The sequence below is a fragment of the Peromyscus eremicus genome, chromosome 1 (assembly GCF_949786415.1).
Source record: "Peromyscus eremicus chromosome 1, PerEre_H2_v1, whole genome shotgun sequence".
NCBI classification, from domain to species: Eukaryota; Metazoa; Chordata; class Mammalia; order Rodentia; family Cricetidae; genus Peromyscus; species Peromyscus eremicus.
This window is the reverse complement of record NC_081416.1, coordinates 63,474,799-63,487,324: the sequence shown is the minus strand read 5'-3', so window position 1 is coordinate 63,487,324 and position 12,526 is coordinate 63,474,799. Positions and strand designations below refer to the sequence as shown.

Here is a 12,526-nt window from a genome sequence, read left to right as displayed (position 1 = left end):
ACTGGTCTCAGTCAGGCTAACCATCTTCACAGTCTCCCAGCAGTAGGCCTGTAGGAACCTCTGGGGCCCAGGGGATGTTAGCCACGCCTTCCCGTGGTGTGTTTTCAACCCTGCGCAAAGTGCTCATCTGCTCTGACTTACATTCACCCCAGGCTCCAGCCACCAGAACAGCCATCCTTTGTGATACAATGAAGTAGAGGCAATTAATCACCCTCAGTCACCCTGTGCTTTATGCTCTGGTAGCTGTACAATCTCTTTAGAGAGGACTTTTGGAGCCTGAATAGACACAGAGCCCAGACAGCTGTGAGGCCGGAGGGGAGGGAAGTGCCCGGACAGCTGAACAGAAACGTCTGTACAGGAGGGGTCCATCCACAGCACACCATGCTGCAGAAGCCGAGGGCTAATTCCAGCCTTTTCAGAGCCCTAGTTAAGTCTCTTTGAGTTATAATTACCCCCAATCTGTAGCTATCACAAGGCAGCAATCAGGAAGTTAGATCTGGCCAAGAGAGAACAAAGCAAGTGAAGACAGACTCAGCGGGCCGCCTGCCTGAGGGACAAGAGCTTCAGGGTTAATCTGAGAGAAGGCAGGCTGGGCCACCGGGCTGGGTTCTGTCACCTTGCGCCTAAGAAACAGACATAAGTACAGCCTGGCCTCTGGACTCCAGTGTGGCCTGAGCTGCTGTTACAGTTGGCAGGCCCATCAGATGTCACAGCAACCTCTTGAACCTTGGGGAGCTGCCACACAATGCAGCTCTTCTAAGATGCACCCCTTTCTAGCCCACAGTGCGCCCCTTATTGAGGAAATTTGCTCAGCCTGCAAGATGGCTACAGTATTGTGAGTGGGTGGGTGTTGGAACACAGAACCTTACAGGGTGACCAGGCCACGCTCTATCCTCAGTTGAGCCAAGAGACCATGCCTGAAAGGTGGTGGAGGGCGGCACTGACGACCCCAGAAAGGCCAGAGCCCCTACTTCTTCCCTGACAGTCCTGAACTTTTTGCCCCAGCTTCTCTGAGGAGACATGGAGCAAGTCTGTGTGGCTCTGTGTCCCATATGTCCCCACCCTCCACTGGCCCATCCAGAGACTCTTCCTTACCTTGCCAAAGCTGCCCTTCCCAATTGCTCGAAGAATCTGGAAGTGGTCGAAGTTCACTGTGGAATGAAGCAAAGAGACACCAGGTGAGGTGGTGGAAGGCCGTGCCAGGCGCAAGCGCCACACTTGAGAAGTTTGCCCCTGCTTGGCAATCCTGCAGTCCATCAGAGATCCATCCACTTAACCCCTCAGGAGGGCTGATCGAGTCTCTGGGTGAACTCCAGCCGTACAAAGGATGGCTCAGACCCTCCTGCGGGATTGCCGTGGGGTGGGGACATGTACATGATGACAGGCAGGACTGGGGTTAATGAGCCAATGCAGGCTCCCGGACTTCCTCTGCTGCAAAGCTGCACCCAGCAACTCCACTGACATCACACCCCATGAGCAATGTGCAACCGGAAGCCCACGCATCTCAACACTTGGAGCACCAGCCCCTGGCTCTGGGGTTCTCCAGCAACGGGAGGGAGCATTTGCCCTGGTGGAGCTCACTGGACAAGCCTGGGGTTGCAATGACCTCTTGGTTAACAATGGGGAGCAGCACAGGACAAAATACAACACAGCGTGGTTGTCCTTTCCAGGGTCACCAGCACCCTACTGATGAAGCCTCTTTGCTGCCACAGCCCTGGGGAGTCAGGCACCTCCTGCCTGTGCACCAAATCTTTGTCAGTGGAGGATTCTGAGTCCCAGACTTCCTGTTGTGCCCGGACTGAAGCTTTCCCACGGGGTCAGAAGGTGTCAGTCTCTTTTACTATCCTTGTCTCAGGTAAGGCCTGTGGGATGGACTCAGGCAGCCCTGATTTCTGTCCAGCACCACTGAGCCAGGCCCCTCCAGGCCAGCAGCCTAGGTCCCCAAGTGTATAACTCCACACTACACTACTTAGAGAGTCTACCCAGCGTCTTGGGCCTAGCTGCATGGCCACTTACCCTGAAGAGGACATGGGCTGCCTGTGGCTAGTGGTACGTTACTAATTCACTCCATAACCACTATCCCCCTGGAGATTTGGGGCCAAGTGGGGCTCTCACTTCTAGATTATGGGCATGAGACAGGTGCTCTGCTGCTGCCCCAGAGTGGGGATCTGATTAGTACAGGCCTAAATGGAAACTGGGTTGGTTGGGGGGTAAGATGAAGTGGGCAGCGTGCCAAGCATCTGGACAGGCAACCGGGTTGGGAAGGCCTGTAGGGAATGGGTCCACTTTTCACAGATGAGAACGCACAGTCATCTGATTCAAGCCTGTGCAACATCGAACAGCATGTTCCAGGCCAGTATCTACTGACCCCAGGGCTGCCTGGCTTGTGGCCACCTGCCGGCAACCTCAGCCTCTGCCCACGGTCTGTGTGCTGCTCTCAGGACCCAAACTCATCTGAACCTCATTGCTCAGCCACTCATCACTTTACAGCATTTTTTTTTTTTTTTTTTTTTTTTTTTTGAGAAAACTGCAGACTGCAGAGAGAAAGCAACCACAGCAGGGTGGGTGGCGGCCAGCCCCACAGCCCCTCCCTGAGCAGGAAAGCATGGTTGCTGTTTAGTGTAAGTCGCTGCATCGACCAGCTCGGAACGGACGCCTGGCTGTCCAAGCTCATTCATGTGGTGAGGACAAAACTAAAAGAATTAAGGGAGAGAGTGGTGAGCATGTGGTGGATAAGGTGGGAATGTGCAGACACCTTCCAGCCGAGGCGCACATGTACCTTGCTCTTCTCTTAAGCCCTAGCCCGTCCCATAGGCCCGGCTCTGCCCAGAGCTATGAAGCGAGGTGAAGATGCCATACGCTGCAACCACCACCAGGATCTCTCCAAACCTTGCAGTTTATGGACATCCATGACAAACACTAGTACTGACTGGTGATGAGGTACTACACAAGGTTCCAAAACGAAATGAGCAGGGCTCGGGGAAGGGGTCTGGAATCAGGTGTGGGAGCAGCAGGCTGGGAGTAGAGGCCAGACACTGACCTTGGGGTCTTAAAATAAGGTCTGCATCTGGGTGGAGGAGAACAGTATCAGAGGAACAAGCCTGGGCCAGCCACAGTGCAGCTTCTGGAGATGGGCTGTGCTAGCAAGCTTTGGGCCAGGGTCCCTCTGCCTGCCCAATCAGAACTCAGATACAGCTGCTGCTGCCCAGAGGTCCTTGGCCTCCTACAGCTGCACAAGAAATCGAACACACTCAGGCACCCATAGTAAGGCAGCCTCACCCACTGCCAACAGTTGAGGAGAAGTGTGGTCTCCATGCCCACCTCCAGAAGGGCAACTTGGAGTCTGCTGGACCTGACCCTGGTCCCATTGGTGCCCAGAGTCCAGCCCAACACCACTTGAGAAACAGGTTAGGCATTCCCCTGCCCATGGGAAGCTCACTGTAATGTCCCTGGCACCCTCAGCAGCCAGCACAATGTAGGGCATCAAGTGTCAGCCTCTCGGCTGTGAGTTCACGCAGGAACTCAGCCAAGACAACTAGCCTTTGCAGAGCCCAGGCATAATTTCCTGATTTAGCCTTTACTGGAGAAAAAGAATGAGAAATAAAATACATTAAAGAAGAGGTCAGAGGCATGTGGGAGTCTCCTAGCAGCTGTCCTGCTCCACGCTCAGACACCTACCTGCACAGCCGAAGTCACCATCCAGGTTTGTGGGATGCAGCCTCCTAGGAAGGCTGGGTATAATTAATTGCACACACTTTTAATCCTAGCACTTGGGAGGCAGAGGCAGGTGGATCTCTATGAGTTCAAGGGCAGTCTGGTCTAAATGTTGAGTTAAGGCCAGCCACGATACATAGTGAGACCTTATCTCAAAAACAACCAACCAGCCAACAGGAAAGCCTCCAGGGTCCTAGAGAAGAACTAGCAGGATCAGCTGAGGGTCAAGGCCAGGGGGTGCACAGTGAGAGCTGTGGTTTCGACACTGGCTTGTCTGCGGCCTCTCAGCAGCTCTCTGCTTCCTGCGATGGGCCGGAGCAGTGCTGGCGCTGCTGCCCACAATGTGCCCACCTCCTTGGATCCTTGGTTTCCTCCTATGCCTACCTAGGGCACATGAGGATCTTGCCTGCCAGCTCCTGTAGTGGGTGAGGGAGACAGGCAAGAACAATACTACGCTGGCTGCAGCCTCGAGAAGAAGCAGGTGCCAGGTGGCTTCAGGTTTCAGTACGCAAACCTCACAGGCACATTCATTCCATAACCAATTCATAAAAACACACAGAGATGTGGCTGCCACGGGAGTTCCCCGGTGCTGGAAGTCAACATGGCCTGTACAGGGAAAAAAAACCCATCAAGACAAGGGTGCTGAGTTCATTAAGTTGACCCACCCTCCCAGGAATTGGCCAATGGCCACATGAAGATGCCCTTGGTGTAGAAAAAAAAAAAAAATCAAAACAGAGATTCTTGACTTTCGCCAGACCTGCCTCATTCACAACAGCCTTGTCCTTCGAAGTGACCAGGCCCGTTCTCCTTGCCATCAATGCTAGCAAACTTAGCTGGCTTGGTGTCCAAGGATGCTCAGAACGCAGCCCTGCTGCCCAGCCCCAGATGCAGGCTCCTTTCCCTCTGCTTAGGTTCCCATAGTAGCCAGAGGTCTGGCTAAATCCCCCCAGCACAGAACAGTCCAAAGCTCTGGGGTCTCTTTTCAGTCTTTTCTTCGTTGGGGAGACACAAAGAAAACTCTGGTGTGGAAGAAAACACACTAGACAAAGAAGTAAGTGGAGGGCAAGACAGGGAAAGGGGGTGCAGACTGCCTGTTTTTGAAGTGGACCCCGAGCCGAAGAAAGAGCCGGGTGAGAGCTGATCAAGACAGTGTACACAACTCCAGGGCTCTTTGCTGTGTGATGGCGAGGTGAGTTCTCCCCCAGTGTTAAACACCCTGTGAATTAGCAAGTAGATAAAAGGAAACTCTGGCTCAATTCCCCACAGGCCCTTCTTATATGTACACATCTCCTGCTCGAATCAAAATGGGTGTTTGAAGAGGAGACGGTCGGCCTTGTGCGCAAGGAAATGGCCCAGCTCCGAGCTCCAGGCCCCCAGATGCTCTTCCAATCGTACAACCGACTGAAGCGTGTGGGTACAGACTCTTTCTGGGGCAGATAAATATTTCAAAATCAGGGGTCTTTAAAATATTTATTCTTCGAGGAAAGCTTTCATTTTGCCGAGTGTGGCTGGAAGTAGTCACTGCTATACGGGGACAAGTCACCCCTCTTGTTCCTGTAGCTCTGCAGCCGTTTTCTCAAGGACGAGGCACCATGCGAGGTATCAGAGAGTCACACAGAGTGCTGTTCAAGTCATTGGCCGGGGTCACGACTACTAAACTAAACCCAGGAGGAAGAGACAGGGTATCTCAGTGGCTGAACCCACCAGCACAGAGAACTTCCATGTTCTCTCAATGTGGCATCTAAGATTCCGAGTGCCCCCATTCAATACTGAGGCTTCCCTGGGTGAGAAACACCCACCACAGGAAAGACAGGCAGGGCTGCCTTCTTCCTCTCTGGTGTCCCTGTGACCACCGGCTGCTCTGACTGAGCGGCCTGGGCAGGAGTTTTCTACACACAAGAGTCCTTGGCACCTTTGAATCATGCACAGAGTGCTGCCCATCGGTCCTGCTGTGGCAAGCAAATCAAGGGTGACTGGAAGGAGCAGAGGGAACAATCACTCTGATGACAACATCAAGACCATGTGTCAGCTAAAAAAACGGTCAAGAAAGAGAAAGCCAAAAACATAGATTCTCACACAGTTAGCACAAAATCCTAAGCAAAACCTACAGGTCTTCTTTGAACATGCTTCTCCTAAAAACAAACACACACCCTGCCTGTGACAGGGCCAGGCCTCCTCCCCTGGCCCATGTGGCACCTCAGGTCTGGCACTGGGTTCAGCACACAGACCGTGGCGGGCACAGAAGCAGGTAAAGCTGCGGAAATGCTAATTCACTAGGTTCTCAGTTAAAGCCGACGACAAAAGCGTGCCCCTGTGAGGAAGGCAGAGGGAAGATGGTCCCTGGGAAAGTAAAAATAGACCTGGGGCTGCACTGTGAGTCATGCTATTGTTATCGGTGACACAATCAACTCCCAGCCTGAAGGCCTCCCCCGCAGGCCTGGAGGGGCAGCCATGCTCTCCACATCCGGGAGACATCTCCAGAGAATCCTATCCAAATCCAGACAGACCCAGGAAGTTAAGTGCTGGACAGAGAAAAGCCAGGGATGAGGGGTGCTACCCACGGCCTCCGATGGATCTGAGGCTGGAAGCCTTTCTTGATACAGACTGCCTCTCCTGGTCACCGATGAGAGCCTCCTGACCTCAGTGCCCTCCTACAGAGCCAGCCCCTCGCCCACAGGACAGTTCCACACGAAGGTAGAAACTGTCTGAAGGGATCTTAAAAGACTGCAGGTTATAAGCTGAATTTGCCATTACAGCCTATGACCCAGAAAACTCTCATGAGGAAAATCTCCCACCCCAAATGACTCAAGGCCTGGTTCAGCATAGTCCTGTGGCTTCTATGAAATGTGTGACCCAACAACATCACGAGCTACTTGGGGTCCAGGCTCTTCCCTTGGTAGGAATCAATGAAGAGTCAGGCAGCCCAACTCTGTCCTGCAACAGGCCACCTACATGGTACAGACGGGACCCAGGAGTGTCCCTCGGAGCTGCTCAAGGCTGTGATGGCTCCCCTTTCCTACATGAGCAAGCTTGAGTGGGGCAGACCAGCTAGCTGGCCAAGGCAATTAGGTATTATAAGGGGTGAAAAAGAAGAATGTTCTCTACCCTGACTGGACCTCAGGCTACTTCTTTCCTCAGCCGGAAGATGTCTCTGGCCCCAAGGGAAAATGTTCAGACGTAATAGTAGGGAAGTAGATGTCTGTTCTGGCTCTGACGCTGGATTCCCCAGTTCAAAGTCTCAAAGGTGCAGGCCACAGTGAGTTTACTTACTGCTGTCTCAAAAGACTCGCTCAGCCACCTTCCCCACCTACCACCACCCTGGCCCCAGGCAGAGCAGGGGTGCAGCCCTCTAGGGCCGTGAACTTGTGGCCTATGCTACGGCCTGGACGGCCAGTGATGCTCTCAGCCATCACCCCAGCTAGCCAGGCCACACAGAGAGGCAACCAGGCCCCGTGCTCCCAACTGGGAACTGCTCCTGAGAGTCTCCTCTTGCCTGGCCATCCGGGGCTCACCTTCAAGCCTTCTCTCAGAAGCTGGCTGAGGTCTGGCACCCCTCAGAGCCCTGCCTTTGTATCTTCTGCTAGTCTTTGTCTCTAGCCCTGGGGCTGGAGCAAAGGCCTCTCCCTGTGTTTCCCTGCAGCAGACACAGGATTTAGAAGTAGCTGAGATAAAGCTGAGGTCCCAAGGGACCCTGGATCCCAGAACAATCCGGTCTTCTCATAGACAGGATCATGCTGAGAGCCTGGGGGCCTAGTGCACCCCCACCACTCGAGTCCCTGGGGGCAGTGACCTGGCCCATCCCCCACCTTTTGTTTACAGTAAATGCTCCGGGTAATGGCTTCCCAGACTGCTCTGCCCACCCTGGCCCCGCCACCTGAGCCAATCTGGAATCCTGTTCCCTGTGTTCCATTCTGACATCCCCAGACTGCACCGGAAACTTCCATAAATTAATGATTAGGGCAGCAGCCAGATCAATACAATGGCTCTGGCCAGCCACAGCTCAGCTCCTGGGGCCTGCGGGGAAGCTGCCTGGGATGGGCAGAGAGCCTACCCCACAATGGTCGGAACGTGGGGTTCTCCCGCAGTTGTGGGCAGCAGTACTTCCCCTGAGATTGCCCAGGGGAATCCTGTTGTCCAAAGTCCGACTTTTGCTAACCCCTCAGGTGCTCAACACCCTTAGAACCACCTGGGACAAACCTAGGGAGTCCCAGGTCCATTAGTATCCCATTAGACAAGGGCCTACCTTGTTAGGTTCACAGTTAATGGACACAGGCCACACCGTGACACAGGTGTGTGTGTGTGTGTGTGTGTGTGTGTGTGTGTGTGTGTGTGTGTGGTGTGTTTTACTTTCTCTGGCCATGACCTAACACTGAGACCCAGGAGAGCACCCCTGCTGTGATACCCAACTAACTTCAGTCACCACTGGCCTTGGGCCTCCACCGCCTCCTGGGCTCAGGTGTTTGGGGAGTCTGAAAGCCAAACCTGCCGGGACCTTCAGAGATCCATCCTTCAGATCTCTGAGCTGGGAAGGCAGGATAGAGTGGGGTTCTTATCCAGGCTCCCTTCCCAGAGACCATAAGGATTGGGGTTCAGCTGTCTCACAGGATCCCAGAATTACAGACAGGAGGCCTGTGAACTCACCTCCTGCCCCAGGTTCCTCCCCTCCCCAGAGCTGATCACAGCCACACACACTCTCTGTAGACCTCACTGCTAGGGGCTGTCCACACCCCAACTCTGCTCAGGGTCTCTGGAGCTCCCTGCACTGTGAACCATCCTGACCCTTTTCGGTACCATAGGGCCCCTCTCCTCAGCAGGCGTGAACTCCAGGTTTGGAGTACACAGGCCTCTTGAGTGCTGGGGTGGGTGCTGGAATATAGCAGTGGCTTCACACAGCAAGAGTCCAGGCAAGGGCCCAGGACAGCAGACTGCTCTCCCGAAGTGGTACCAGGAATGTATTAGCCTCACATGACAGTATAGAGCAGACAGGCCAGCCTGAGAGGAACCTGGGATGGCCTCGCCAGGGACTGTTTTTTGTTTGTTTGTTTGTTTGTTTTTGTTTTGTTTTGTTTTGTTTTTTAACGTGAGAAACAAGTCCTCTGCCTGAAGCCATGGTTGGAGGACAGGGGTCCGGGTAGGGTGGGGGGTGTAGCCAGACCAAGGGCTTAAAGGAGTCTTCCCAAAGCTGCCCTTCCACTGGCCACCACAGGCTCTGGACGTCCGTAGCTCCACCGGGCTCCAGGCCATCATCCCCCCCCCCCCCCCAGAGGAAGACAGGGGAGCTCCCAGGAAGAGGCAATCGCCCAGCAGCCAGAGGCAATAGGTACTGGACTCCCAGTTGCAGGCCTGGGCTGGGCCTCAGCACTTCCAGACCTCTTCACATGTTGGGGAACCACATCCCCGGGCAATCTATGATACAGAAGAGGCTGAGGTCCCATGACCGACCACCCTGCAGGGTGAAGGACAAGCATAGTAAGGGTCACGGAACCCAGGGAGGCCCCATACCTGTGCTTAACTCTGCTGCTTCTGACATTGGTCAGGACCTGAGACAGCAACTGCCAGAGCACCCTGGGGGAAAAGCTGCCACCAGCACTTCCGCTCCCCTGTTCCTCCTAGGGGATGGGAATGGACGCCCAGCTATGTTAGATCCCAGGACTACAGAAGGAAGCAAAAACCAGCAGCAGGTCATGCACACTCCTGTGCCCAGCACCTCCTCCTCTCCACCATCACCTGCAGACACTCACTGCACAGTGATGCAGGATGGAAAACTGCCAAAGGGTTACAGCGGCTGCCTAGTGCAGCAGGGCTTCGCACCCAGACAGGCGTGAACTCACATCTTACGCTCGCACACATTAGCACTTCCACAGAGGCGAAAACACCTTCCCGGCTGTCAACAGCACCTTCTTCCCGCAGCCTCCTCTTTCCTGGAATGAAGGGCACAGAGGGAGCAACTGGTGCCCTGCCTCCCAGGGCTGCTCGTGGAGGATAAGGGACACTTCTGTGCCCTTTCTGCTTGGTCTGTGAGAATGGCACTGCCCCACACTCATGCCATGGCCCATGAGCGACAAGTTCAAAGCTTTCTCTACCATTCCTCCATACCCAGCAGGAACAAGAGTTGGGGCTCTGGGATGGTCCACCGTGCATCTCGAGTCCCAGCTACCAGCTCCTATCCACACAGTATGCACAGATTTTTCAAAAGGAGAGCCACTCACTGCCCCCTGATGTTTACATCTCTGTCCTACCTAACAGGCTGGGGCACATGGCCACACATCTGAGTGCTTGCTGAGGACCCAAAAACTATGGCCCCCAGATCCCAGAGAACCAAGGACAGGGACAGAAAACACTTATTTCAACACACTAGAATCTCATCCCACACACAGACTAGGGGTGAGAACAGGCCATTTCATCACGAAAGGGTTTTGTTCTAAAAATGTTAGCAATAAATGGTAGGAAAATATCAACTTGCTAAAAGCAGCCCCTCCACATTGGCCCAAGGACGTGACTCACTGCTGGAGATCCCTTCAGGGCATAGGGACAGCTATCTCCTCCTTGGTAGCCCACAGGACTGAACCAGGAGATACCAGAGTTGGACACTGCTGCCATGACACAGAGGGACCAGCCACCTCTACCTTTTGGGCTCAGAAAGCAGAGAGGCTCCTGGAGATGAGCCAGGTCGCAGCCAGAGTAGAGCCACCCCAAGGCAGCCCCTTCATGAAGCCCCACATCCTATGCAGCCTCCTCCCTGCTAGAGTACCCTGACCACAGGACAGCTCACACAGGTTGGTGAATGGTGGAACTGTGCCCCCTACGTACACTGCAGGTACAAAGACCTTGTTCAGAACACATCCTGCTCTGCTTTCCCATTTGAGAAGAAGGACCATAGCTTACTTTGTGGTCTGAGCAGCCCAACACTCAACAGGAGCCCAAAGGTTCTGCCCGAATGCAGCCTTGATCTCTGAAGATCATGGGGCAACGCCAGCCACAGAACAGAAGACCCCATAGATGTTTCCTGGAGGTGAGGCCCAGTGGCAGCATCCAGAGGAGAGAGGGAGAGAGAGAGAGAGAGAGAGAGAGAGAGAGAGAGAGAGAGAGAGAGAGAGAGAGAAGGAATAACTACCTTCTGACCCTCACCACCAGGCACTGGGATGATGATACGTAGCAGGAGAGAAATGGCTAGGAGGTGGAGGTGGCCAGGTTCACCTGACCTAAGACAATTGTCTATCAATTCCCAGGGTACCAGCCAAGTCAGGAGGCCTCTGGGGAACAGGCTACAGTTCTCAGACATGCAACACCATGTGGCCCCACATCTGGGCTTCATCTCCCTGTGCTTTGACAGGTCCTGTCCCACCTCCCACCCCCATACCCTCCCCATCTCCTCCTACTGGAGGGTTGACCATGAAGGAAGCATCCAAGACTCAGCAGGATGCATCTTCTACATCCTTCGACAAGACAGAGGCTTGCCAGTGCTCAGAAAGTTGCTAAGGCAACGGGCAAAGTGCAGTGTGAAAGGAGTCTGTGGGGCGCACATGAGCATCAGTGTCTGTACATACACCAGAGCAACATGAGACTGTCTCCTCACACTCATACCCATTACAACCCAGGGCCCAGAACACAAGACACAGTCTTACACACTCATAGCACAACTCACACCCACACACTCACACATTCATCTTACTCACACTGGCACAGGCACACTCACATTTTCACACATATTTCTATGATTTCACACCCACAGCATTCACACCCGCCCAAGACACACACAGACGCTAATCTGCTCAGCACCCAGTCCAGAAGCCTGGGTGGCTTCATTTCCCACTGGTCACTTAATGCCCTTCCTGCAATAACCAGGGAACTTGAAACTGTGCTTTTCAAGTTTCCACCCTGTAGGGACAGGAAGAGACCAGCAGAGGCCTCTGCCACAGAACCACACCTCTGCATCCCCAAGGTAACCCTGCCCCCAAGTTTGCCCCCAGTGACTACTGTGCTTTGAACCTCAGAGCCCACTCAGTTGCCCAACCCCAAACGGCTGATCTGAGGAGTCCTACCTGGTGCCATGAAAATGTCAGCCATGAATGGATAACACCAAAAAGACTAGGCAGGCTAAACCTCACACAACAGAATCGGTCAGCTCTGAATCTCTGGGATTCAAAGAGAGGAATAGCTGGGATCCTGAAACCCAGGCAATGTCCTCTTGGGCATTTGGGGAAAGTCCAAGGCAGGTGGAGGGATCGCGCCATTTTATCTGATTTTTCCTGGCTCTGCCCAACAGAAAGAATCCCAAGAGACATACACTGCTGAACTTAACAAGCCTCCATTAAAGCTCAGCTCACAGAACTTACTATGTTGGGGACACTGGGCCAGAGCAGCCAAGCTGGGAATGCTGAGATTCCCTCCCCGCCAACAGAGTCCCACACTCTTCAATTCATGTTGGTTCCTTGGCCATTTTTAAACATGTCATGAAAAATTTAAGGCACTCAAGTAAAAAACAGAAGTACTGAGGCCAGACAGGACCGGTCTAGAGCCTGTGGGCCCCTGTACACACCCTTACTTCTCCTCGGCCAGACATCCCTTCTCTAAGCCACTCTAGCATCCCAGTTTTACATCACAACACCAACAGTCTGTTCGGCATGATCCTCAAACCTTCTCCAGGATCCCTATGTCACCTAGAGTTTCATTCCTCTTCACAGTTGTGGATCTACCCATACCAACCTGTGTGGTTCTTTCCACATCTGCATGGCTTTCTGCTGTGGGTGCACCCTCTCCCATCTCTCCTACTGGGGTGTCTGTGCCCAGAAATACTGTCAAGAGGAGCCCT

At 53.7% G+C, this 12,526-nt stretch overlaps 1 protein-coding gene across 1 annotated transcript in view; it reads right to left on the bottom strand.

The window, feature by feature from the left end:
- Nucleotides 1–12,526, bottom strand: part of Stk32c (serine/threonine kinase 32C) — an 84,988-nt gene that overhangs the window by 34,248 nt on the left and 38,214 nt on the right. The window contains exon 2 of the mRNA XM_059250242.1: nt 1,096–1,151. Coding sequence (XP_059106225.1) covers nt 1,096–1,151 — 56 coding nt within the window. The remainder of the gene's footprint in view (nt 1–1,095; nt 1,152–12,526) is intronic.